The following is a 27,589-nucleotide window of genomic DNA, read 5'->3' on the forward strand; positions in this document are numbered from 1 at the left end:
AATATGCATTGAATTAAGGTATAAACTACTGAGTGTGTGTTTCTTAGCCAGGGGGGTAATTTGTATCTGCATGCAGCAAAACACAGAGCTGATGGGGTGGTCTATGAAGGAGACCATATTTTATTGGTTGATGTTGGTAGGTGTCATCCTCTCAGCTTGTGTAATTGTGCAGTAGAGAGCCAGCTCACACGTTAGTCCTGCTGCAGTCTTGTTGTTTAGTGCATAGCTTCCAAACAACTGTCAAGGTATCAAGTGACAAAAAAAGAAAGAGATACATTCTTGCACAGACTAATGTGTTTGTCCACACTCAAGACTGGTAACTGAAGACAGGAAATGGTTTTCTAGTTGAATGCCAGAAGTGAAGAGAAGTTCATCCTTCACTTCTCCTTGGCTGTCAGTCCCCCTCCTCTCTGCAGCTCTGGCTGGAAGCCAGCGCTGTCGATGCCATATTTCTGCCTCTGTTTCTGCCAGTGTCTGTGTTTGAACTGCATACTTAAGAAAGAACAACTATTTTGCTCATCACGTCTTGCCCACCAGCTATGGCTGCAGAAAACAAACATTTTTCAGGGTCAAGTATTTGCCAAGTGTTTTTACAATTTAACAGATTAATAAATTAGTCCAGCCATGTCCAAAGTCTGGCCCGGGGATTGTGGCCCTCAAGCTACCTTTATATGGCCCTCGGATGGACTTTCAAAATATAATATATGTGGCCTGCCATGCAATATTTGTTAATAAAGCAAAATCATTTTTAATTTTCTCCCTCACCTCACATTTACAGGACTATCATACAGTTTATAGACATGCATCAAGTAGGAATTATGCCAGCAGAATTGATGTGTTTTCATTAATGCACGGTTAACAAGCAAACAGAACAGTTATCTAACAGCAGACATTTCCTTCTGGGTAGCAGACATGGCCACAGCAAAGAGACATTAGGTCCACAGTGACCACAGTGATCTACTTTCGGAAGCAGTGGAAACATTGTTTTACTGAACCAAGAAACAGTTGTATTTGTCTGATTTGAATGGGATTGTCTTTAATAGCCAATTTAATATGAGGAGCAGCTGGCCCTCAGGTTATTTTTCATAATATCTAATTTGGCCCCCACTCAGAAAATATTGGACACCCTTGGTTTAGTCCATAAAACATCAATTAAGTGAAGATTATAAATCAGTATCCAAGGTGACATCTTACAAATGGCTTGTTTTAGCCAACCAACACTCAAAATGCAATGATTCAGTTTTACAAAATTACTACAGTATTTGGTTTTGCTAGTAAGGCTAAATTGTGTGAACAGACTTGCATGATGCAAATATGGTAATTGTATTACAAGAAAAACCATAAAGTGTAATAATTTGTCCTTTAAGTTCATAATATTTAGAAGGTTTCTGGCTGTCATGGGTAAATAAGTATTGTAAGCATTATGAATGCAGGGTTTCCAACACATTTGTTTCTGTGGCAGCCTGCCATGGTTAAAATATCTGCTGCCACGTATTAATTTTATATTTTTTAAGCTTAGACTGTTTATTATATGCACTATTTGAATATATATATATATAATTATTATTTATTGAAAATGCAAGTGGTCTTCATTGATTTTAAACTTGCATTTGACAACTTAGCTTTGCACTGGAGTACTGTATGACATTGATACAAGTTCCAGTCGAGTCAAGAAAGCAGTGAAGCAGCTGCGTCCGGTCTGCTTAGCAATGACTGATTAGCCAAGAGTGACTGCTGTTAAACTGTTTAAGACTGTACATTAGCTACATAATGTTTTTATTGTGTGTGTGTTTTAGGAGTGTGGCTCCCCCTTGCTGAAGACAACGTGTGTGTCCAACAGTACCTTTCCACCCAGGACCCACTTTGATGCCTTTGCGCCCAATGAGGTAACGTCAGGACCTACCACCCCCTCATCACCACCCTCGGTCCATCCATTTCCCTCCCCTCAGTCCCTTCTTCCCTTGGACCAACCCAGCCATGGGCCAGAAGATCTCTGGCAGTATCAAGTCGGTGGATGTACGCGGGGAGCCCTCTTATCGGCCAGTGCGCCGAGAGCTGCGGGGCCCGGATTTCTGTCGGCCCCCCCGGCTCGACTTACTGCTGGACATGCCTGCCGCCAGCCCTGAAACGCAGCTCCGCCACGCCTGGAACCCCGACGACCGATCACTCAATGTCTTTGTCAAGGAGGATGACAAGCTGACGTTTCACAGACATCCAGTGGCACAGAGCACAGACTGTATCCGTGGGAAGGTGGGCTACACCAGGGGCCTCCATGTGTGGAGGATTCACTGGCCGGCCAGACAGAGAGGCACCCACGCAGTTGTGGGCGTGGCCACTGCTGAAGCATCTTTACACTCTGTGGGCTACACAGCTCTGGTGGGCTCGGACTGTGAGTCCTGGGGCTGGGACCTGGGTCGGAACAGACTCTACCATGATGGAAAGAACCGGCCTGTTTCCACGTCAGCACCCACGTATCCATGTTTCCTGGAGCCAGACGAGTCATTCGTGCTCCCAGACTCTCTGACAGTAATACTAGACATGGACGAAGGAACACTGAGCTTCATGGTAGACGGACAATATCTGGGAGTAGCTTTTAGAGGGCTTAAAGGCAAGAGACTGTATCCCATCGTCAGTGCTGTGTGGGGGCACTGTGAAGTATCTATTCGCTACGTCAATGGACTAGATCGTAAGTGGTACAACACTGACACACACAAACACACACACATTTTAAAAACTCAGTGACAGTTAAATATTTGACAAGCGGCTCAACAGGGATGGTGCCATTTGTGCAGATATTTTCTTGTTTCACTATTGTTGAGTTCTTAGAGCTGTTTATTGACAGGCAGTATGAGTAATGATGTTTTGAAATGCCCAATTTTGAGGCGTTTGTGTTGTGCTCCTGTCATTGGAGATGTCTGAGTCCTCACATAAAACTAAGCAGTTTTTGCCGTAAAAAATGTGCAAATACTTTGGAAATTGGTGCTGCATGACCAGAGAAAATGGAGAACAAGGGTGCTTTTGCTCAAGAGGTAGAAAACCTACAATTATAGGAATGTATCACGCCTTACCAGACTGGTAAGGTGATGTGATGTGGACAACAATTACAACCAGTGATCTCATATTACACTTAAACGGCTAGCTAAAACATGTTTCTGAAAACATTTGAGGTGAGAAATTGGCAACTCTGTAACAGAATATTGATTTACATTTGATCAGCACTATTAAGTTTTACTGTCTGATCTTTGTTTTTTTGGCCTCCATAGTATGGTGCTATGGCAGCCACTTCCTGTTCACAAATGCCCGCTATTAGAGCTTAACAGGGTTTTTAAATATATATATAGTTTGAGTAACAGCCCAAAGAGCCAGTGAAACTCATTTGGAGGAGTTTTGCTGTAGGGGGAGGAGGGATATCTAGGTACTGGTTAGATGTTAGGAAGTTTACCACAGTTCATCTATACATACTACCCACACTGTTTTGATTCAAAGCTGGTTGAAAATCGCCAAAATAAGCCTTTAATAGATCCATATCAGCTAAAATAATGCGCTTCAAAATGCTATCTTTTTTTTTTGGTTCACCTCAGCCTGTTAGCCTTGCTCTCCTTGATAATAGCCAGGTCCTACGGGCAGCATTTTGCAAGTAAAAATTAGTATGCAAATATTTTTAAATTAGTTGGCAACTAATTTAAAGTTGACAACTAACTGATCCATTGTTTCAGCTCCAGTCAGTATATCTTTGATTAGATTAAAATACATTTGAATCTAATCTATTCTAATCTAATCTATTCTGACTGGAGCTGAGATGATTAATCAATTAGTTGTTAACTTTAAATTAGTCACCAACTAATTTGACATTTGAATATATTTGGGCTGTGGACAAAACATTTCAGGACATCACTGTTGGCTTTGGGAAACACTGATTTTTTTTTCACCACTGTCCAACAAGTTAAAGAGCAAACAACTAATCAATTAATCGAGAAAATAATCCACAAATTAATCGATGATTGCAATAATTGTTAGTAGTTCTGACACTCACGTTGGGAAAACACACGTGGCTTTGCTCACCTTAAATGGTGATGAGTCTGCCGTCTTTCCCTGTCTTCTTTTTGAGCAAAGAGCAGCGAACAAAACATTAAGCTTTTTACTTTTGGCCAACGCAGCGCGCTGCTGGTACTCGTTATAATGACAAGCGTCTGTGACAGCAGGTCATATCAGCTGACACTAATTAATGTTAAATTCGTGAGTGCTTTGATGGCTAAAAAAAACTCTTGGCTGTTGTTGAGTTTGTGTGCTCTCTGCAAGCCGATGCCTGCATTAACAGAGTTTCTATAACTTTTATTCATATCATGTCAAACATTAAATTATTTCAACCTCATGATTTTGAATCAGCACCAGGACTCTGATCAGGATCAGGGCCAAAAACAACTTGATGGGACAACCCCTTTGTGTCACATTTCTTTAAACTGTCTTCAACATCCCCTACTCCTTCCTCCTGTTTCCTGGCAGCGCTCAGTGTTTGAGCGGTATGATTTATCCAAATGTGTTAAATGGCATCGTTTAGTACAGTAGCCTAGAGTTTTTTTTCCCTCTACGAGAAACAGTGCAGCTAAAAGGCTCAGATGTCTTCCAAAGCAAGACATCTTTGAGCTCTGCAGAATCCTTTGCACCCAGATATGTTTGATGTCAAAATGTATTAACCTTTTCAGCCTAATCTGCATTTAAGTTTTGTATACTCCCTTATTCATCAGAACCTTTCATCCAGCTTTTTAAGATATGTTCATTCATGCACTGTGTGTAATAACTTGTATTACATCAAATGCCAAAAACCCAGAGCCCTCCACTTACCTTCCAAGTATGAAAACTTGTGCTTGTTTTAGTATGACGATGATAGTTTACATTTTTGTCAGAAATCTGGAAATGTGGATGTGTTAGGTCATTTTTTATAGTGTAGTGATTTTCTTAGTTTATTATAGTCCAGATAGCTTTAGATCCACTTATCAAGACAGTGAAGACCCGGGGTGAGATTTGCGCTTGTAGACCGGTGACAGCACAGAGTAGGACAAGAAGAGCGAGACAGGAACCAATTCAAGGGAAGACGCCTATTCACTCATAAGTTATGTGTGTGTCTCGTTGCATGACAAAGTGCAATTGTTTTAAAGATAGACAGAGAAAGGAGTCTGAGTCAGGGAGCTGAGTCATTTTGACAGCCATCACTAAACTCCTAACCCTCTGCCAGAGTCCTAGTCCAACACTCCTTAGTGTGGCTCAAATGGTAGCTTTAAAGTGTAAGATTTATGTAATATTGGGGATTTTAAAAGTATTTTAAACTTTGTCCTCAGGGAGTACTGGTGCGGATAATTTCCAAATACTTACACCGGGTCTTGGCTCTCCAGAAATGTACAGAATTTAGGGGTTAAGGCAGGAAGGCTCTACTTGCATTTGTCATTTTTTTCCTTCAGAGAGGATGGATATGGAGCGCACATTTCTGTATGCACCCATCTATAAAAAGCCCACAATGAAAGGGACCGCTGCTTTGTTTACCAATAGAGAGCAGCTTAAACATCCTCTGTGTACTATTTCTAGTCTGCCTGTCTGTCGCTTTTCAGCACTCTCTCAGACAGTCTTCCTCCAACTTTCACAGACTCAAAACTGTATCCAACCCAATGGGAATATCAGTTTCACCACTGTCCTGAACTCACCACAAAGATGTGTGTGCGTCAGCTTGTCTTTTTCACAGTTTCTCTCTGCCCTGCTGCTGTTTGCTGTTAAATGTCACTGTTAAAACTAGTCATCTCAATCAAGTCTGCCCCTCAGATTGTGTAATAGGCCTCAGTCCTCCCTCCCGCTCCAGCCTGCATGTTGCACAAAGAGCCAAAGCGGGCTGGGGGCGTTGCCGACAGCGAGGCACGGACACCGTGTCCGTGGCTGCGAGCCATGTGTGTGTGCGTGCTGGCTGATGGCAGCCAGTAGAGGAGGAATTCTGGAAGATGTCCCAGTGTGCCTCTGAGCTCAGTGTCTGGCCTTGCATAGTGGGAAGCGTCTGGTTAGGTGTGTGTATATCTGTTAAGCAGCTTACGTGCACATAATGTAGACTGGCCCATATTCATGTTTCACGAAAATATGGTCCAGTCCAAAATCTGTCATGCATTTGGAAGATCATCATTATTGCCTGTGGTTTATGGAAATGTTCTCACTGTTTTGGGTCCAGTGTAAGATCAAGCCGGAGTCAAAAATATGTTCTCGAAGTACCAATATTTTGGAGACATTTGCAATTAATGAACATTGATGTGTCTGTCCATTAATCTTAAATTGCTTTGGGTATTTTTTTTTGTAATAGCCAAGAAATAACTGGCTTTGCCTTTAAGTGGAAAAATAGCTGCAGATAACATTGAGAATCAACATCCTCTCTACAGTACTTATTGTATTCTCAGCTCATTGTTTTGATTATGGATCCAGTGATTATGGATCATATAAAAGCTGCTGTACTCTACCTTCCCTATGCAATATCAGAGCGAGTTGAGGACATGCCTTAATTAAGCGATATCACACAAGAAGGACTGCTTTTGTACTGTATATCATCACGGCTGTGATTTTCTCCAGCACGAGGCCGCCAAATCAGCATGACCTCGAGTGTGATATGCTTTTATACAACAGTTTTACAAGCGTCATTTATTAGTAACAGTAATAAGCAACAACAGATTATGATTTGTTACTTTTTTTAATGATTTTGCTTTTTGCTTCGCAACTGACAGCTGTTGCCTAGCAACACATAAACATTTTCCCGCACACTAGCTTGATACTTTGGGTGATCTAGGTCTAGCTGTTATGCACAGACCTGCTGCTTACTATCATGAACATTTATCTCTGTGTTTCCAGTGAAATCAGATTCTGTTATCAGTCACTTTGGTGACCTCTGTGATTCAGATGAGTTCGTTTGATCAGACAGGACGTCGTGCTAGCATTTGCTCACTCACGGCTATGATCTCTGTCACCTTGACTCCCTTATCAGAGAGTTTCTGTATGGCGTTTGCTCTCAGGCTGTTGTTGATGTAAGACGAGTGTGCCCTTGCCTCAATGCACATCCTAGTAATATCTTTGACAGCTGGTTTCCTCCCAAGTAATGGCGATATACCAAAACCCGCTTTTGAATCAGGCAGAATTTTGCTTAGGTATTTTTCGAGCAGTCAGAAGGGGATTTCCACGCTCTTTAAACATTGCTACAATCTATGTTAGTGTTAGATAAGTAGCGTACCATTAATGTATGCCTACATACAGGTTTAGAAAACCTGTAAAGCAGATGAATACTTACATATTAAGTCCCAGTGATGTTGTACTGTATATTAAAGGTCATGGAATGCCTCTCGACCAACTAACTGTTGTGTGTTTGTGAACAAATTTAAACAAAAAAAGCAGCATATTTTCCTCCTGAGGTGGAAGGAAGAAAATATTTGCGAAACTGCTAAAACTTAAGTGAGCGTTCAGCCTACTCAGCCTTACAGCAGGTGGTAAAAAAGAAGACTCCAAAGCGATGCCCACATTGTGCCAGATGTGTTGGGATTTGTTTCTGTAAAGGGAAACTCCACTGGTTTTATGCATCAAAGTCTGTTTACAGGTCTTGGGGAGTGCTGCTGCATATGTGAAGAAAGTTGTATAAAGCCTTTTGTGTCTCCAGAGGGAAGCGCGTGAAGTGTGATAAATAGCCTCGAGTAATGTCACTTGTTGAAAAAAATGTGGGGGTGTGGAGTAAGAAAAAGACAGACAGCATAACACACCCAAATCTTTGACCAAACTGGAGGTGCGTGAGTTGCATTGTGGGTAAATTAGGTGGCTTTTTTTTTTTGACAGTGAGGATTGATGCATGGAATCAAAAGACAATCTCTCTGGTTCTGCTGCAATGATTTTGATTTGTGACAGCTGCTCACAGGACAGTAAAAAAAACACTCTAGGGGCCCTCAAGCTCCGCTAGATACTGCCACCACCAGTGCTATACATATTAGTGGTGTTGATAGGTTTTCAGTGTAGTGAGACCCTGGGACCCTCAGCTGGTCAGTTGGGTGGGTCCTCAACAGGGCTGGGTCAAATATAAATATGTCAATATCGTGATATTGAGACTAGATATCCTTTAAACGTAGGTTTTTGTAATATTGTATTGTTTTTTCCTGGTTTTAAAAGCTGCATTGCAGCAAAGAGACGTAATTTTCTGAACTTATCAGTAGTGGTCAAGATATTATCGTACTGGCCCGTTATCGGGGCCAATATTTGGCATTTTGCCGATTATCTGTATCTGCGTGTTTCTTTAATGGTTGCAGATAAAATTAATTCATGAAAAGTGTGAGTATTACACTCAACCAACACCAGGGAAGTCAGTCTGCAATACATGAAAAGAAAAAGTCAGCATGGGAGGAACTTTTGCTTTGTATTTTCGACAGAAATATTTCATTTTATTGTAAAGGCATATCAGTTCCAAAGAACAGTTATTGGTCTCATTAGGTACTAATAACTGGTATCAGTATCGGCCCTGATAAACCAGTATCGGTCGAGCCCTACTTACCAGACTGTTTTACTTGTTCTGTTATTTGCTTTTATCCACTTAGTAATTTTATCCACATTACTGATGATTACTTATGACAAACATTGCGTTAATATTTTAAAGCACCAATAGTCAATCCTACAATATTGTCTCTATCAATACCTCAATATTGAGGTTTAAGGTCAAAAATATTAAGAAATTTGAATAAGAATAACTATTTATAGTCAAGTCAAGTTTTGTGATATATAAAGTTATAAATTTTTTCTTCTGAATTAACAAAGAACTTGTTAAATTTAGTCCATAAAAGTTTGAGTAAGCTTCTGTGTCAATTTTATGGTTCAACATTTTTAGAAATATGTTTATTGTTGTTTTTCGTTTCACACATTGAGATGAACAAAATGGGATCTCGTCTTGCACAACATATATGTGGAGATGGGAAAAAAATGACGGCCACCGGTGAAAATATTTTTTCAACAAACCACGTCCCTCTTTTTTTGGATAACAATGTTTCTTTTATTAAGAAAAAGGTTATATAGTGAGTTTACTGCATTAGTTGAGATTTTAATATGTCACAGATGCAGGACTTAAGCTAAAAGGGCAGAGGTGATAAGTTATATATCGTTATTATCCTCTTAACTTGCTGTAGAATATCTGTGCAGTTTATGCATTCAGAGTGATGCCTGAGAAGTGCATGAATAGCTTGATCAGTCTGTTTTGCTTCTCCAAGCTTCATTAGTCTGGCAAAACAACGTTTGCTAATAGAAACGGATAATGATGCTGACTTATGAGCCTGAACTCACTTCAATTACTTGTTTTTGTTTATTTCTTTTCCTTTTGCTTCATTGTAGACATCAAAGATAATACCACTGATAGATCAGTCAAAAATGATATTCAAATTCTCTTGACTCATACATATATAGCCTTGTACAATATATGAGATCAGTTGAGTTTGGGAGCTGCGAGTTTTCAAAGAGTTTGTGCTCTGACAGAATGCACATGAGAGATCAGTGTATGATATCATGCATAAGGCACGTCTACGCGTCGTCGTAATAAAGAGATGAATGAAAGCATCAATATGTATGCTTGGAGATGGCGGTGCCTCCCTATTCCCAGATCTTGCTTTTGTACATCTTCCTATAGCGACTCAAAAGAGGATTCACTTTTTGTTCACTTTCTGGGTTCTCGCTTTTTCACTTGTCTTGTAGTCTATTCACGTCCTTTTTCACCCCTCTTCTCCCGCCTGTTTAGACTCTTTCATTCTCCATCTCTCACTCCCTGGGAAGTGAGAAGAGATAAGTATCCTTATACTTTACTCTCCTGACTGTATTGTCCCTTAATACCCTGCATTAATGCAGTTTTCTCATCCTTTCTGCATGTCAGTGAACACTTTAGTCCTTTGGCCCTTGGTCCCACAGACACTTGAAAGACAACTCTACTGAGACATGATTTCTTATCAGTGTTCACAACTCTGACTTCCTAGCGTCTCTTAAGTTTTTTTTTTAAAGAAAACGACAATGGGGTTGCTGGAGATTGCTGTCCTCGTCCTTCTGTTCCTAGAAAGCCATCATTTGAAGAGCCTCTTTTCACCTGGTATTAGCATACGTCTTGGGTGATCTGATCACAAGTGGACTGCTCTAAGTCTGGCAGCTCATACCTGCATTAGAATGTGTCTCCATGTATCTCACCTCCCCGCTCCTTATGCACATAAACATGTACATGACTTTCGTTTGCAAAGACCAAAACACCTTTTTAACCAGCTGGAGGTTTGTCCTGTGTGAATAGGGTTAGATATTTTTCGCACTGAACCAATTGGTAGCCATACATGGAATTCAGTACTGGTACCTAATGGTTCCTTTTTTCTTTCTCTGTAATAACAAAAATTAAATCTTTGAACAAACTGCAGGGGTGATGTGGACTGCATTCTGCTCCTGTGCTTTTTTTTTAAATCTCACATTGAGCTGATGCTTCTGTCTCTGTCTGTCTGCTCGGAAAAAAATAGACCAGTCATTTTGGCTCGCTGGGAAAGCTGATGGATTGGCCACAGAGACCTGTGGCCAGCTCTCCAGCTTCAGGGCTCCTCTGTTTCCCGTCTGAAGTTGAACCCAGCATCTCTGCGGAGCCTTGGAGCTCCATAGCTGGTTTTCAGGCTTCGGGACTATTTGCGGCCCTTCCACATTTTCTCTAAAGCCGGCATTCTGGGCTCTCGGGTACTAACATTTAACACCATTAGATTTAACATGAATGGGTACTCAGTATCCTTAAAAGTACCAAGTTCAGTACCCATCCCTTCTGCTGAGAGGCTGCCTCCACACGCACAGTGGCAGGGCTAACTTTTAGTATCGAAGTCATCAGTGTTTGATTATTAATGGGATTAATAACTTTACCCATTTTGATGTTGTGAGTTTGTAGAGACTGTTTAAGGGACTCATCAACGTATACACTTCTGAAAAGAATGAGGCCATATGAGGTCCCGACCACCTCTGAATGTGGTGATTAGATCTTAAGACACACCTGTCAATAATAAGGATGCACAATATAGATTTTTTTTTTTGCTGATATCCGATATGCCGATATGTAACAAATCATTTGGCTAATAACCAATAGTGATATCGATCTATCTGCTTTTTTCCCCATCTAACTTAAGTGATCATCAAGTCTCTTCTGTAGTATAATACCATCATATTATGCATACAATTATCATGATGACCCACCAGCAGATGGAGACATGAAATACAATGCTCTTCAATGTATGTAATATTAATTTATTGTCAAAAAAAGAAAAGAAAAATACTTCAACTGAGGGTTGATATTTTGTATGTACTCACTTTTTCAATTAAAATAAGAAATCAATAAAAACTCGCTATCTCATATTGTCAGAAATCTGCATGTTGGCTGATAAAGCAAACATTGGCCGTTATCAGTGGCATAATAATATCATTGTGCAATTCCTAATTAATATCAGGTGTAAACAGGAATAAAATCTGTATCCACCACGACAAACTTAATGACACCACAGTGGTCAGCCAAATGGCTTCGAGCCGATCCAAACTCATTAACACCCGAACAAGACAGAGCAGAGAGGAAGAAGCTTTTCACACATGCCACTGACATGCCTGCCCTTCCCTTTTGCAAATGAACCCTGTTTGACTCCAGTTCATTGTGTTTCATCTCCTCCCTCCCGCTTTCTTGTCTACTGTCTTCCTTGTTTCCCCCTCCTCATCCTTTTCAACACAAATCCTTCCTTTCAGTGTTTACAAACCAATTGTGGTGACAGGTTGCTGTGGAAACAGTTAAGCTGACTTTTTGGCAGATAGGTGGGTGGTTAATTGTTGACCAGGCAGCTTGCTCACTAGTTTGTTGGCTAAGGGCATGCCCTATGCAAATGAGATGTCTTCCTTCTGCCTGTCTGCAGTTCAGGGTTGTTAGCAACATTCACAGCACAGATGCAAGCTGTAATTTGAGTTTAGACCTTGCATAAATTAAGGTTGAATGTGGGAAATGCTTCACAGAAGGCTACTTTGGATTAATAATGAGCCAGTCAGTGTGGTGGGGATGTTGAAAACAACATGATGCATTTAATGGCATTTATTCACCAATAGTGACTAAAATGCAACATTGATTATGGATATGTGAGATAGCTTGATTCACAGTTAACTGCGTCACGATTCACAGTTAACTGTGTCACGATTCACACTCGAATGCGTCATGACTACGTGGCAAGGTAAACAATTGATGTGAACTTACTTCCAGATACAAATGATTTGTCCTTTTCTTAGAGGCGTGGTGAAAATGCTGTTATGATTGTGATTATAGGTGATAACTTGGGGCAACTTTTAAATCATTATTATCTGTTAGTGTAGTTGAAGGTTTCCCTTTTAGACATGCTGCCCTTTAGTTAATCTGAATGCAATTTAACATGCGGTTCTAAGGTCAGAAGAAGCACTTTTATGTACTAGTCTGTCTTAGGTAGGATTCACATGTGTGAATTGACCCTTTCTAAAGCCCTAAACACACTGGCTCTGTCACCCTCGCCGAACCTGTTTTTTTTTCTTTTTTTTCTCGGTGCCCGTGTTAACAAGTTAGAGCAGCCACACTGGCTGCATGAGCAGTGCATCTCAGCTGCCTGTCTGCCGCAGCACATCTAGAGAAACGGTGGCTCGCCAATTTTTTCTGCATGCTGCACATGGCTGTCTATACCACCTGTCTAAATCCTGACTCTATCCCACCTTTTACTTCAAGTTTAAAAGTCTTTCTCTGTCACAGAGATGAGGAAATACAAAGATGTTTTTTTTGGGGTTTTTTTTTAAAGTACAGAATCCCATCAGTTATTGACACAAGATATTTATTTTGAAATATTTGCAGGACCGTGTTGCTATAAACTCAGGAGCTGCATGACTTTAAAAATGAGTGGAATTTGTGCTTATATATGTGGAAATGCAGTACTCATAGAAGCAGGCAGCTGCCGAAGCGTCAAAACAACAAGCGTGCAGCGCTTGTTTGGCCAGGATGCCATTACGCATTGCTCATGCAGCCAGTGTGTTTCTGGTGTATGTCCCAGTCCTTTTCACTTGGTGCTCTAATAAAACTTATTTCCACTCGCACATCGATTGGGTCAAAAGAAGTTAGAAAAACCCTCTTACCACAGAAATAACTTCAACAGGTTCTTCCCATAGCTTCAATTGTCATTAATCCCAACTGCATGGATGACTATGTATCTGACTAAACACTATAAAGCTGGTGAGCAAAGAGGAATGAAGTGAGATTCCCAAATTAACATCCTGTCATCCTGTGCTTTCTGACTGTTGGATATTGTTGCAGGCCACAGAGTTCTCTCTCTCATAAGGTTAAATAATGAAACTGATGTGAAAATGTATCCGTGTATTCACTGTGAGAAGACGTGGCAGGCATCCATCACAGCGGTCATCAAGGTTTGAACAGCAAAATAGCTTTAAAAAAAAAAAATCCATCAGCGATGCAGCCTGTGAGAGAACTGAACAGTCCTCCTCTGTGTATTATATACACTGCTGTTCTCTCTCTCTCGCTGTCAGGGTATTTGTACTCAATACCTTTAATGTATCAACTATAATAAAACAGTGCCAAGTAATGGCAGAACTTCTCCAGTTACACAGGGTCCCCTGCAAATCCTTAAAAAGTCTTCAAAGGCACTAAATTAATCCATCTAAAAATAAGGCCTTATTTGGTCTTAAAATGCCTTTAATTAATTCATAAGTCTTAAAAATGCAGACATGAAAGGTTTTTCTGACATTGTATTGTTTAATCCCAAAATAATAGGTAACTTTAAAAAAGAAACAAAAATCACAGAATATGACTAGAATCACCTAAAATCAGTGAAATCAGTCTTACATTTCATTTTGAGTGTCATTGAAATAGTCTTAAAAAGTCTTAAATTCCACTTGCTGTAAGCTGTAGGAACCCTTGACACAGGATGCCTGTGTCCTATCCAAATTATATTTGAATGATTTTGCTCGCAGCCAATCACTGCAGCATTCTTTTGCAATGTGTGGTAGGCCCACTACCACAGCAGCTACAATCTGCACAGTCTGGATGGTGAAGTTGAAAGCACTGTTTTTGACAAAGTTGGCAGTTCATCATGCTGAGATGCTGCAAAAAACATTTTATATCACTCCTGTGAAAGAGAAAAAGCTATGAAATGAAATATTCTATTGGTACAGGTATCAATTTAAGGATACTGGTATTGGTACTGGTATTGTAATTAAAAAAAAAAAGATACCCAGCACTAGTCTACGGTCAAAACCATGACTTCCAAAAGGTTTGTAGTGAAACCTCCCAGCATGTACTGGGGCTTTAGACTCATGGACATCAGTCTTGTTGACCATGTCGACCGTGTTGTTGACCGTGTGTTTGTATGCATCATTTGAGCGTGTCTGCAGCAGCTGTTAACCCAGTGTTAATAACCTCAAATTTATTCTCTGCCTGGTTTCTTCAGAATTAAGAGTTCTTGCAAAACACATTATCTGACCCTGCAAATATTCTCCCAATGAAATGAAACCCTTCCAAAATATCTCTGACCTGTTGCCAATTCTAACTGAATGTCCAGTACATACGGTACAGTATGTACCTACTGCAAGTACTTTTAATGAAGTTCGGTGTTCAAATATATCCCCCAGACATTATGTCATAGTGGAATGTCATGTTGTCTTCATTGGTAAATAGTCAGGAAGTTTAGTTTACTATTGTTGGGTTTCTCTTTTAAAATCCGATTAACATTTTTCACTATTCTTGTAAAAAAGGAGTCGTGTATGTCGAAAGTTGGATAATATACAAGGTTCACATGAAGTCACGTTCACGATCTGACTAATTGTGAATATGTTTGTGCTTATTCACATTTGGCCCGCTGACTTGTTGCCCTGACAACAGCTCCAGATCATTTTGAAGTCACCTTTTAAGAACTGAAAAATCTTAAAATGAACAATGATTAAAGAAAGCTAACACAGTTATTGATGTTTTGGAGAACAGGTTTACAGGATGATTATGTTCAGTCACACAGACAGTGTGAGCCAAGCTTTTGAACAAATATCTTGATTTTTTTATGAGCATTTTATTCCTAGAAAAAAATTCATAGGTAGAAATGTGATGTTTCACCTGTTATTTATCACAGGAGCCACACCGATAGTCGCTGTTTTTTTCTGCACTCATTTGTCTGTGTTTATATTCAATGAGAGCCCTCTGTTGTTTGAACAAGGCTGGTCATTTATTCATTTTCTGTCAGAATTACAACCATTTTGTTGCACTAAATCGAACCCCGTTGAACCTTTTCTGGACACGTTTTTGGAACAGTGATAATAAAAATTCAGCACCAGCGAACAAAAAAATGGGGATTGAATGGAAAAAAAAAGGTTTATTGTCTGGATGTTTTGAGTGGTTTTCCATCTTATTTTTATAGCCCACTTGAATTTATTCTTTGCGATCTGTTACTGTGTAAACAGCTCTCTTCAGTCATGTTTTCTCTGTACATCATGTTCCAAAACTACTCTATGACCCCAAATCTTAAAGTTCTCTTTTCTAAAAACAAACCAGAAGTTGCCAAACTACATTTAGTGAGTAAAATAAAAAAGCAGCCAAGAAAAAAAGAGTTTAAGCAATATTTGGTTTGGAAAAACAAGAATAATTTTAAATATTTCGTTTATGTGAAGTCATAGTCAAATTGACAGATTGTCAAAGCCAGTGTGTTTGTGTGTGCATGTGGCTGTTGAGTGTAATTTGTGCAGTTTATCAATGCATGCCGGTATTCCAGCGCTCCTCTTTATTATCATGTCTGTAGACTCTATCCTCAGCAGAGTGAGAGCAGCAGGAGGAGTCAAATTGTCGGCAGTTTGGGCTCCTGTCTGGAACTCCTTACCTCGACGGTGTGAAGTAATAGGAAGTCAGATATCTCCAGTGGAAGGAGTCACTAGTTCAGTGAGCAATTGGTTTCCGCTCTGAGTGGACGATTCAATTTGGACACCTGCGTTTCCAATCACATACAGAGCGACGGTTTGCTCTGTTGCATCCTCCCTGCCGCTCGCTCTCACTTTTCTGCTCCAATTTTCTTTTTTTTTTCTTTTTTTTTTTTTTTTATCTCGTACGTCATTGATCTAATTCTGTCCGTCCCGAAATATATTCCTCCCTTTTCTCCCCTTTGACCCGTCGGTGAGAGTGGACTGGAAATCTTTTCGCACCTTAAGGGCTGTAAATTTACAACACCAGTCATCTTAACTAGGTCAGACAGCCCCAACAGTTTTAATCTATTAGATAAGCATGGCTGGAAGTGTGCCCTTTTGCCTGTTACCAAGGTACATCTGTCGTAACAAAGGGAGTGCAGGAGGAAGTGGGTGGAGTTAAATGAACGGTAAATTGGAGCACTCGCCAAAAAAGATGGACCCGTCTTACCCTTTATATCTAAGTGGGACATAACTGGGCCGTGTTGTGACTCATGGTGAGCTGATGTATATGCTGTGCGCACACATTCACAGGGCTGTGAGCAGGAGGGTGGAGGAAACTGGGGGAAACCATCAACCGGTCGCATTCTCGCTGTCTCACCTCAGTGAGGGCAGACTAAATGACGTGCCGCCGTACATCTCCTTCCTCCACTTTGTTCTCGATTAAGTGTTAGGTAGTTGTGTGCGCCATCCAGCCCGGGCCTCTGTAGTCCAACGGTGCATCAGGCGCTCAGTCGTCCTTAACCACACTTTCCCACACTCCATCTCCTCTTTAGTGTGCCATGAATTTGTCAGAAAGTAGTCTCTGGCTATTATGGGGGAAAAAAAGAAAGAAAAGGACTTGAATGGTTGAGAGGGAACAGGCAGTGTAGAGATGGACAGGAGGAAGGATGAAGAATGAGCTAAGAGCTCCAGATAATTAGTATGGATTAATTATTAAAGCTACCTGTTCATTCTGATTCAGATTGATTCAAGATGACATGCTGTATACTGTAGATAGTCACACACAGTCAGACTTTGGTTTCGAGGTTCGTCATGACTTGAAAGAACATGAAATGTAAATCTGAAGAAATGATATATGTCAAGTTAGTGTTACAGCTCCCTTTAAAGGGAAAAAATGCCCCTAAGATCTTTATGAACTTCAAGAAAAAGGCCAGATCACAGAGTAACATTTCTCTTATTATTTATAACATTGATTTGAGCCGATGTGTTCAATTCAAAGCTGCTACCTTTAAAGTTTTATAACTTTTTCAGCTGTTCAAAATACTATTCACAACTGGCAGATATTGACCTCCATTGTTACCTCCAGCAAATTTTAAAACCTCACAGCCAAACAGAATGGACATATAATTCTCTGGGTAACAGAAAAAGAGTGCTATTTTATTTTTTAGATGAACATGTAATGTAATTCATGAAGAGCAGCCATGAATCAGGGCAATTCTGAACCGCATTGTTTTATCATTTAACTAACTAGAACTAGTCTGAAATTGCTTTTTAATCACAACTTCACCACTTAGCATTGTTGCTGATCAATTTGATCATATACTGAACTGTGTGCACTTACCATTGACGCTCATCACCACTGTCTGACAGGACCACTTATCGCCCCAGGCAACCCTTACCATGGAGACCAGCTCATGCCAACAGGGATTGGCTGGTTTTCAATGAGTTTGTACCGACGTCATGTCATCACCTCCCTTAGGAGAGGACTGTCAGAGAGTAATGCTGCTGTGCTAGCATCAACCTTATTAGTGCAGTCATGTTTTATTTTTGACTTCTACTAAAAATGTTGCACTTCATAAGTAATAATTCACATTTTTTTTTTATTCTTAGAAGGATGATATGGGTTCTGAATGAAGTAAACGCATGGTAAATATGCTCACTACTAAAATTGTCTGAAAAATGAAACTAAAAGAGAGTTATTTTCCACAGAAGGCAAATTATTGACACATTTTAGCAGTAAAATGTTTTAACATGCTAATATTTGTCAAGATTTTATTTTCTTGATATAATTTGGTGGAAGCTGTCTTATTGTTTTGGGATCCTGTGTGATACAGCTAATTTTAGTCTCTCTATTATGCTGCCTGATTAAGGCGGGATATTGCGCCGTTTTGCTGCCTTCCCGCCTTGCCGTTCTGTATAAAAGGTATGTTAGCAGAATGGCGGCGGGCTGAGTTGTCTCGCCTTTAAACTTGCAGCAAAAGTAGTAGCAGCGCCAAATCGCGCTCTCGGCCCTTATATATAAAAACCATTGAATGCGACAGCCTGCAGACAGAAAAGGCCACTACGAAGCAGCGTACAGTGTATGTGGTATCTACAGCCTGTAATAAAACGTAAAGCACAATGGTACACAGTATCCAGCTTCTCAGCAACAAGGCCTGCGCTCTCACAGTATTCTCTTGAAAAAGCTTTAAAATTTGCTGCTCTGTCTACTTGGAATAATTTACAGGAGGACTTTAAACTCTCTGAGCTGATCACTGTGGGGTATGGAGAAAATAGCACTCTTGGTTAGTGTCATTGCTACTGAAATTCTCACTGAAATTGAAAATTTGCTCATATTAATGTATCTGACTGTTCTGTGTTGCATTTTAACTGCACGCTGTGCTCACTCTTTATAATGTGTGATAGTTGCATTTGTCTGCCTGTATTTATTGTTGTAACTATGGTTCATGCTGCCCTCTTGGCCAGGTCGCTGTTGGAAAAGAGATTTTAAATCTCAGTGAGTCTTTTTACCTGGTCAAAAAAATGCCAGCATGTTATCTAAAATCACACGGCAGTTCTGTGTAAAAACCTAAAGGCGGCATAAAGAAGGGACTTCGCAGTGGCCCTATAGTGTGATCTCTGTTTAAAAAGGCTGCATCCTGCAGGAAATCACTTCCATCTCATACTGTATTATGCTTCATACTGAACAGCAATATTTGGTTCAGCATTTTAAATGACAACAAAACAGGCAGCACTTTGAAATCCAGCCACAATGCATAGTGCGTCTGTGTCAGTACAATGACATCACACGACGGTGGTGTGAGGAGCTGGTTGCTATGGAAACTACCTATATGCGGGCGCTGCGCTGGTATCGGTAAGACTGATTGATAGGTGCTGTTAGGCCCAACGGGTAGTAAATCCATCTCTGGGGGGTCCTACATTCCACAGAGGTTCAGCGTGCGCTTGCAGTGTGTGATCTCAGAGAGCTTTATCTGTGAGAGCAGAGTTCAGCAGGTCACAAGGTGCTGGATGAATGGAGACGTGATTGTACTACCGGTTGTATAAGTCTTAGTTCCTAATCTTGTAAGCTGATGTGCTAAAGCGTGGACTTGCCTTTGCAGAAAAGGGTAATAAGATGTTGGAGGGATGTGATTGCTCTGCCAAGTACTTCTCTTGCCGCCGTGAGGATTTATCAGCTGCACAGTCTCATTGCACACATCACCGCACATTGTCTATGTTCTGTCCAAGTTCAACACTCTGATATGGGCGCTTGCCGTGTCGATGTGGCTACAAATGGATCCACACTTTGCCACTCGTCCCCAAGGTGCTCCTACAAAGGCTTTTCATTAAGCACATGGCAGTCAAATAAATCAGGATAGCGGCGCTCCGTTTCTTTACACACTGTCAGCCGCTGTTCACTGGTGGATTTCATTATTTCCCCTCGCTGCTGTTTGCAAAGGTCACTTACCAGACCAAAGCGGAGGAATTCAGTGAGAGCTTCCTGTAAAAGTTCACCGCCAGTTGCTAAAAACAGCACAAAGCACAGGGATTTTCTCAACAGATTTAACATTAGAAAGTTCATCATTATTCAAACCAAGACATTAAGTGAATATTTCTGTGCTTTTAATTAGGATCTCAATGTAAGATTAGTCGATTTTTATTTGATTTTGTCTAATCCTCTCTTCAGACAAGCTCACATTTCCTTTTAGCTGTGTGTTTGTGTGTTCACCAGCCAGCGGTCATGTAGCCACCAGGGCTGCAGTTCACGGCCACAGGAACGCCCGGGGTCTTTCTGCAGGCTCGGTGGCCTCCAGTTCCATGAATGCACTTCTGGCTGGTCACATATTTGCTTCTTATTTGTTTGGCAGGGGGCCTCAGGTTGTGGTAATGTGCACTTTAAATAGACTGTGGAGAGAAATGGCTCAATCAATCACTGAGGAGGCTTGTTTGAATTGGTGTGTTTTTCTGTGTATATAATGTAAGGTGTGTGTCTTGAAGCAACTCCATCTGGCGTAACACTTTTTTCAATAGTGCAAAATAGGGAAAGATTCAACATTTTAAAAAAAAAATCAGTGATTCAATTGGCAGTCACAGCCTTGATGCTGTCATCAATTGATACAGCATTTTCAAGGTTTTCGCCCAGACAAAGGGCTTTTTTGTCAAAACGATGGCGCCGTCTTTAAATCACATTATCAAGGCCACAGGCAAGCGTGTGATTGATGTCTTTTGAATTTCTATGCAAACAGTCACGTCGACTTTGCAGGTCAGGCTAGTTCACGGAAACAGCGACAAACTTTTCTTTTCAATCTCCAGCCTGTCGACGAGTGTGTGTAGTATGTTTGTATGCGAGTGTAAACGCCCCTGCTCATGTCCTTCACACGGTGTGTAAGTGGACTGTGAACAGCAGGAATTCAGCCCTACCAGATGGTGCTTCCAGGTGGAGCAGCTTGACATCCGTAAAGGGACAGCAGTTGAGAGTCTCTCTGTCTGACATACACCGACATCACTTGCCTCCAAAGTAGGAGGGAGGGAAGTTGCCATGTTCTGCTGGCATATTTTGAAGATAGTGATGACATGTCTATGCATAAATATTGATTTTTTTTCTGCTGCTGCTTCCCTTTCAACTGTTTTTTTATTAACACACATTCATAATACCGTTACTCTTCTATAGCATTATGGACAAGTAACGGTAAATTCAATCCAAAGATGAAAATAATTCTTGGACTGTGATTGCTTTCACTTTTTTTTAGTGTAGAGATGACAATAATATCAGCACCTCATCTGTTCAGGTGGATATCACACACTGATATCTGAGTTGACGGGTAGAAAAAACATCAACCCGAAATTGAAGAATTTTTCCTATTTTGCACAATGAATGTATATTACATACATTAAAAAGCGTTGTATTTTACTTCTCCATCTGCTGGTGGACCATCACAATAAGACGATGTAAATTCCACTATATAAGAGACTTGATTGATTATCACTAAATTTAGGTTTGGATAAAAAGTGGATTCATCAATACTGGCTATCGGCAAATTGGATATCAGCAAAAACTCCAATATTGTGCATCCCTAGTCCAGTGTGTGGGACTTAGGGGGATAATTTGGCAGAAATTGATTATAATATAATAAGTATGTTTTTGTTCGTGTATAACCTACCTGCTTGAAGGTTAGTCTTGAACATGATAATGCCTTGTCTTGACTGATGACGTTTTAAAGCAGCGAGCTGATCCACGGCTAAATGTCCCCCATTATTTTTGCTGCTAGTGGTTTTTCATCACACAGTACAGCAGGTAAAGAGGTTTACCTGTTGGAGATGATCTGTTTGCAGAGGTGCAGTATGAGCCTGTTGTCTGCAACTCTTCATCTAACATCTCACTGTGGCTGTTTCTGCTTCTTCTCTTCCTCCCTGTGGTATTAGGAGAAATTTTTTAAATTGAATAAAAGTTGCAAACTATGTTTCACTTTTTTAGTGATGAACACATTTAATTTCCTATGAATTCTTTACAATAAAAGTCCCCATTTTGTGATGTAAAGGCTTTTATTGTGAAGCAGCGAAATAAAGAAATGTTGGGTTTTCGTTCAAAATAACTTAACATGACTCCCATATGACTGAAAGCTAACACAAAACAGTAAAAAAAGAAAAAAAAAGTAAAATAAATAAACAGGGCGCAGGAGATAAACTTAACTCCAAACCAAAGTGATTCAGTTAGAAGCTACAAAAGTATTGAAAGCTTAACACACACAGGCTATTAAAAATATCTTTCTCTGTGGTCTCATGCACAGAGAGAGGTGAAGGGGAGTCTCGCCACTCGTTTGTTGTGGGAGGGGAAGGAGGTTGCCGAGGGTATACTGCGGTTGGCTTGATGCCACCACTACCTGTCATACTCTTCCTTTGACCCTACTCCAGAGAAGTTACATCTCTGGCGTGGCTTGGCGTTGTTTGGCATGACAAAACTGACAAAGGAAACACAAATCAGTGCAGGGATGGCAGTGAATAGAGAATTTTAACAAAAAAAATGCTTTGCTTTGTCAGAAAATGCAACCCAGTCTAACATCAGTGAAAATAAGTGGATTCCTTTGCCTTTTGTCATCTTGCTCCATGTTGTCTTCGCTATTGGTCAGCACTGATGTCACAGAAAATTTGTAGCCGAAGCTGACAGATCTGTCAAAAGATCCCTTTCAGACATGCACCTCGTTACGGAAATCTGATGGTGGATACCATGTCTGTCTCACATCCAAATAAGCACCTGCGTCACTTTTCTGTACAAGTCGCAACTTCAGTCTTCCTTGGGTGGAGCTGGTTACATTTCTGTATCACTTCTGAATTGCACTGGTCTGAATTTAATGCTGTCAGATTAATGTGCAGGCAGCAATAGCATAAAGTTAATTCCACAGAAACTGAATGCATGTTTGCTTCCCCTGATGAGGATCACTGCAGTACAGAATCATGACAGATTACTCTATAAATACAGACAATAAAAACCCTCGTACAACCACAATAATAATCAGACCAGCTGTCTTAGTGTTTTTCATGCCAATTCAATGAATATCCAGCAAAACACTTCACATGCAGCATGTTTGCAAAGAGGAACTAAACAAAAGCCACAATTTTATGTTCTTTATCCAATACTTAGCTACTATCAGGCTTTTGAATGTACAGGTAACATAAGTCTCTACCTAATGAAGGATAAAATTGCTGAGATACTGTAATTGTTTATTCACTGTGAACACTGGAAGAGAGAGCCCTCAGGCTCACAGTGTTCATTAAAAAGGCTTGGATTTTGGATGTCCAAATCACTGTTTTTAAATCACCGGATATGAGAAAAGTAAACACCCTTTTTCCCTCATGTCGATAAATTTTCAATTTACCACTGGCACTGATTGCTCCCCCTCTGGCACACCTGGTGCCAGATATGACACACACATTGTTGCTCTTTCCTTAAATGTCTCATCACATCTGAATGAAGCCATAAAGTCTGTTAACATGAAAACACGTATATCTGAATAGGGCTGCCCTTTTGAAAGTCGAAGATTCGAATCGTCAGTCGGGGGAGACTCCTCAGTCCACTGAGGTTGCTTCAAGTCAAGCAGCCTTTTTTTTTTTTTTTTTGCCTGTCAGTGTGCTGTGCTTCTGGGGGATGTTTTGGTCCCCAGATTTTGCTACGGAGTCAGTGCTCTTGACTCTCATGCCACTCTTCAGAAAAGAAAGCTGTGGACATGCAGGCCGCGACAGAGAGGAGGAGAGACCTGCTTGGAAGTGGTGAATTTACAGCTTACAGCAGCTCAATACAATACACTCTCTGGCACTTTTTTGATATTTGGTGTTTGAATTTAATGTTGTCCTACATTTGTGACGCCATTACCTTGTTTACTATATAATGCAAATGCTGTTGTTACACTGAATTTTCTCCGAAGCCTGCTCAAACTTTAAAACTTTGTATGAAAAAACAAAACGAAATATTCATATCAAGCAGCGAAATCTAATTCCACTGCCATAATTCTGAGTCAAGTAAAGCTCTATGTCTGAATGACAAAAAAAGACAGATGAAGCCAGCAAGATCACATATCCCATGTTTGAGAGCGACTATTTGAGGAGCAACAAAAGCAGGTCGATGCGCTCTGGTCATAGCTGCCACAACGCTGGAACACATGGTGTGTAAATCAAGTGTAAACAAGGTATGTGAGGTTTAGCAGGTCTGTTGTAGACTCTTAACATGTCCCTCCTGTCTCTTGTCCCTCACAGCTGAGCCCCTCCCCCTCATGGACCTGTGCAGACGAGTAGCTCGACTGGCTCTGGGCAGAGAGCGCATCCATCACATCGACACACTCCCACTGCCGCAGACGCTCAAGAACTACCTCCAGTACCAATGACCGCACACACACAAACACACACACACACACATGGGATAAAACTATGGCCCATTCGTTCTTACGGTAACCAGCGTCCAAACTGAACTTAATTATAACCATCAGACATCTGCTGTAGATGCGGACGATGACATTGACCATGAACAGGTGGTGAAGTTTGCGCTACAAGGGGTTTTGTTTACGACAGTTGGGGGTTTTCCATTTTGAATGTTTTTATCTTCTGGTTTCTGCTTTTTTTCCCCCTCTGGACAGACGACGAGAGGAGCTGATGAATGAAATGAAGGGAGCAAGAGATTAAAAGAGGATATGGCAATCCTTTTTTCCTGCTAATCATTTGTATACTGTCCTTTAGTTTGACAGTTTACACCCGACATCTTTTCTGCACAGACTCTGCGAAAGCCTCCTCGGAAACATGTTGGTATTTATATTTATATTCCCAACAACACAGCAGGCTCTGTGGAGACGCAACAATCCCTCCAAGCCACAGGCGAGAGAGAGAGAGCATGAGAGAGAGGGAGAGCGTCCATACACAGATCTATTTTTGTTAGTTTGTACACAGCACACATGGATTGCATATATACTCTGTGTGTGTGTGTGTGTATGTGTGTGTGTGTGTGTGTGATGAGTGTACAGAAACAAAGCCCAAACTGTCTGTAGTACTAAGACAACTCACTGACGAGCAGGCAGTTACCACCTACAGGCTAAAAATCACAACAACTGCAGTGTGGTTTGAACGTTTTCAATCCCCCTCCTCTCTCCTGCCAGCTTCTCTCTCTATCTTTCTGTGTCCCTTCATCACTCGCTCCAGTTTGATTTAAGCCTCCCATCATGTTTGGTAAACTCAAAGGACCGAGGGCATCGTTTGTCGGCTCTCCAGCTCCTGTAACGCTGATAGAGATTGATCTGAAGGTGAAGCCGTGTTTTCGACTGCTAATGTGCCTGCTCTGAGACAGAAACACGCGAAAAAAAAAGCACACCACAACATTTCTGTCATAACAGAAGACCCCCTCAAGTTTTAAATGCTGCTTTTACATCTATTTTTTTTTATTTTTCCATCTACCCATCATGTGGGTTTTATTCCTGATTTACTCTTGAAAATTATGGTCTTACAATGAGATTTTTTTCCTTTTTTTTCCATTACATGGATCTTGAGATTTGTCTGCGGGACAGGTTGTCTCGTGGTATAGGTAGAAAAATGTGCTGCCATGGGAATCTTTTAAATGTGAATAAGAATAAACACGGCTAAACTCGCACTGCTTGTTTTTCTGTGCTCTTTGTCATCAATTCCAACACCTCTAATTTTTTTGTCCTACCTTATACCGAGTTCACACTGTACAACTGTAACCCTGATTTTTCACTTGCCAACAGTTTTTGGAGCTTTACCGTTAAAAACACAGTTTATAAAATGCTTCGACAAACAAGTCAAAGCTGAGGCTGTAAGCCCCAGAGATTAAAACAATTAAAGTTACTCAATAATGCCAACGAAGGGCAGACAAGAGTGAGGGCAGAATTAAGTAGGGGATTCGAGGCAGAGGCATATTAAAATACAGTAACAAAAAAGCAGTTTAAGAGACAGCATTAAAAAGCTCAGAGAAATCGCTAGCAGACGTGGAATTAAAAATTTGGCGGTGGAGCGGTGTGCTGAGGTTAAAAGGCAGTTGGGTTTAAATCAGATTAAATAAAACAGTTTTGTGATCAGACACACAGATCTCCTTAATAACAAAATTGCCAGTGCTGAGACCAGTGTAAGTCAAGGGTGTGACTGTAGGAATGAGTGGGCTCGTGAAGTGCCTGAGTGTGATTAAAAGATTTCAAGGTATCCGTAAAATCAGTGGTGAAAGTCTGAGGAGGGCAGCAGACATGTAGGTTAAAATCTCCTAAAATAAGAATCTTATCATACTTGGATAAAAAAAAAATGGGATAAAAGATCAGAAAACTCCTGGATGAAAACATTGTTATGCCTGGGTGGTCTGGAGATTATTTAAAATGATCACAGGATCTTTGCGATTTAAGAAAAAAATGTTTGTTGTTTAATGTTGTTTTGTTGTTGTTAGATGTTTAAGTGATGTAAAAGAAGTATGTAAAATGGGAATGCATTTTAAAAACTTTTCTATAAATAAAAGCAATGCCCCCTCACTTCAGAGGGGGTTACACTTTTCTTCAGTTAGCCAAGACTCAGTGATAATAAAAAAAGTCCAAATTATAAAAATTGAAAATAATTTATCATTAAGGTATCTAATGTTTAAAAGGCCAAAATTTACGGACTGGTTGCGAGAGGTTGCAGAGGGATTTGAATTAAATTGTCACGACAGGCGGATGAGGTGTGAGCTATTGGGTGTGTAATATTACATTTTTTGTGGGAAATGATATAATATAATATGTTATAGCACAGATCTGTGTGGGAGGACTGGAAGGGGTGCAGTGGGAGTGGGTAGTGGTGGTGATTTAACATGGGAATCTTTGTGGGAGTGTGATGTTGAGTTAAATTACTGGAGGGACCTGTGGGGGGAGCTGTGACGAGGACCATGTTGATGTGGTTTTGACGTAGAGGAAGAGGGTTGGTCTGAATGCGAGGGAAAAACGCAAACAGTCATGCGGGAGTGATTGTACTGCGCGTACTGTTGGTTAGCTGACAGCGTCTGTCTGCCGTGTTTGTTTGGGTGGATGCTGTCTCCTCTGAAGAGAGAGGGCCGATTTCAGAACAGATTCAAATTGTCAATAAAACACATCTTGTAAGATTTGGTGGTGTAAACAGAGCCATGAATGAAGATAAATTAATCTGTTAAAACAATCCACCTAGGATTGGGATGGGGCCAGAAATAAAAACAGATTTGACAGATTTTTTTTTTTTTTTGTTTGTTTGCGGAGAGGCCGGCCAGGGATCGGAGACACCGGGGACAGAAGCAGCGAGTGTAGGAGATGTGTTTTGACTGTAGCAACAACGCTTTCGATCAGCTGATCCTTTTCCTGATCTCGGTCTTCCGGCGGTGGATGTCTTCTGCTAACTGTGAGTATTTCAATTTGCAGCCGCAGTCCATAATCCCACGATCGTAAAATTATAGCCTATTGTTAAAAACAAATTTTGCCGGGACGCGTAAAGTGGCGGCCTGTCATCTCGCTCTTCCGTGTTGCTCCAGCAGATACTAAATCCACGTCCGATGACTAAAGACCTTTATCCAGATCGAAGTGATTAAAACGGCCAAAATATGGACCTGAACTAAAAAGATATTTCCGATAGCTCGATAAAAAAGGATAAAAGTCAGATCAAATCAGAGTTTACGCACAGAATCCGACGCATGCGCAATGAGTGATCTAATCGCCGAGCGTGTTAGTTTTTTTTTTTTAAATTTCGGCGCCCATGTTATCAAGTCAGAGCATTAAATAACAATAATAAATATGACAATATTGCATTGCACCAGAGACACAGGGATTACACTATAAAATTGGCTGGATGTGGTGATGCTGCTGGTGTCTGCTGCTTGACCTGCAGCTGGATTCAAACAAACAGTAAATCCAGACTGTTACAC

At 40.6% G+C, this 27,589-nt stretch overlaps 1 protein-coding gene across 4 annotated transcripts in view; it reads left to right on the top strand.

The window, feature by feature from the left end:
* Positions 1-25,315, top strand: part of LOC121943083 (SPRY domain-containing SOCS box protein 4-like) — a 63,034-nt gene extending 37,719 nt beyond the window's left edge. For all 4 annotated transcript variants that reach the window (XM_042486465.2, XM_088078595.1, XM_088078594.1 and 1 more), the window contains 2 exons: positions 1,797-2,686; positions 23,938-25,315. In XM_042486465.2, the coding sequence (XP_042342399.1) occupies positions 1,978-2,686; positions 23,938-24,065 (837 nt within the window). In that variant the 5' untranslated portion in view covers positions 1,797-1,977 and the 3' untranslated portion in view covers positions 24,066-25,315. The remainder of the gene's footprint in view (positions 1-1,796; positions 2,687-23,937) is intronic.
* Positions 25,316-27,589: the final 2,274 nt, after the last annotated feature.

Source organism: Plectropomus leopardus, chromosome 6 (genome assembly GCF_026936395.1).
Source record: "Plectropomus leopardus strain MGB_pleo_1.0 chromosome 6, ASM2693639v1, whole genome shotgun sequence".
Classification (NCBI taxonomy): Eukaryota; Metazoa; Chordata; class Actinopteri; order Perciformes; family Serranidae; genus Plectropomus; species Plectropomus leopardus.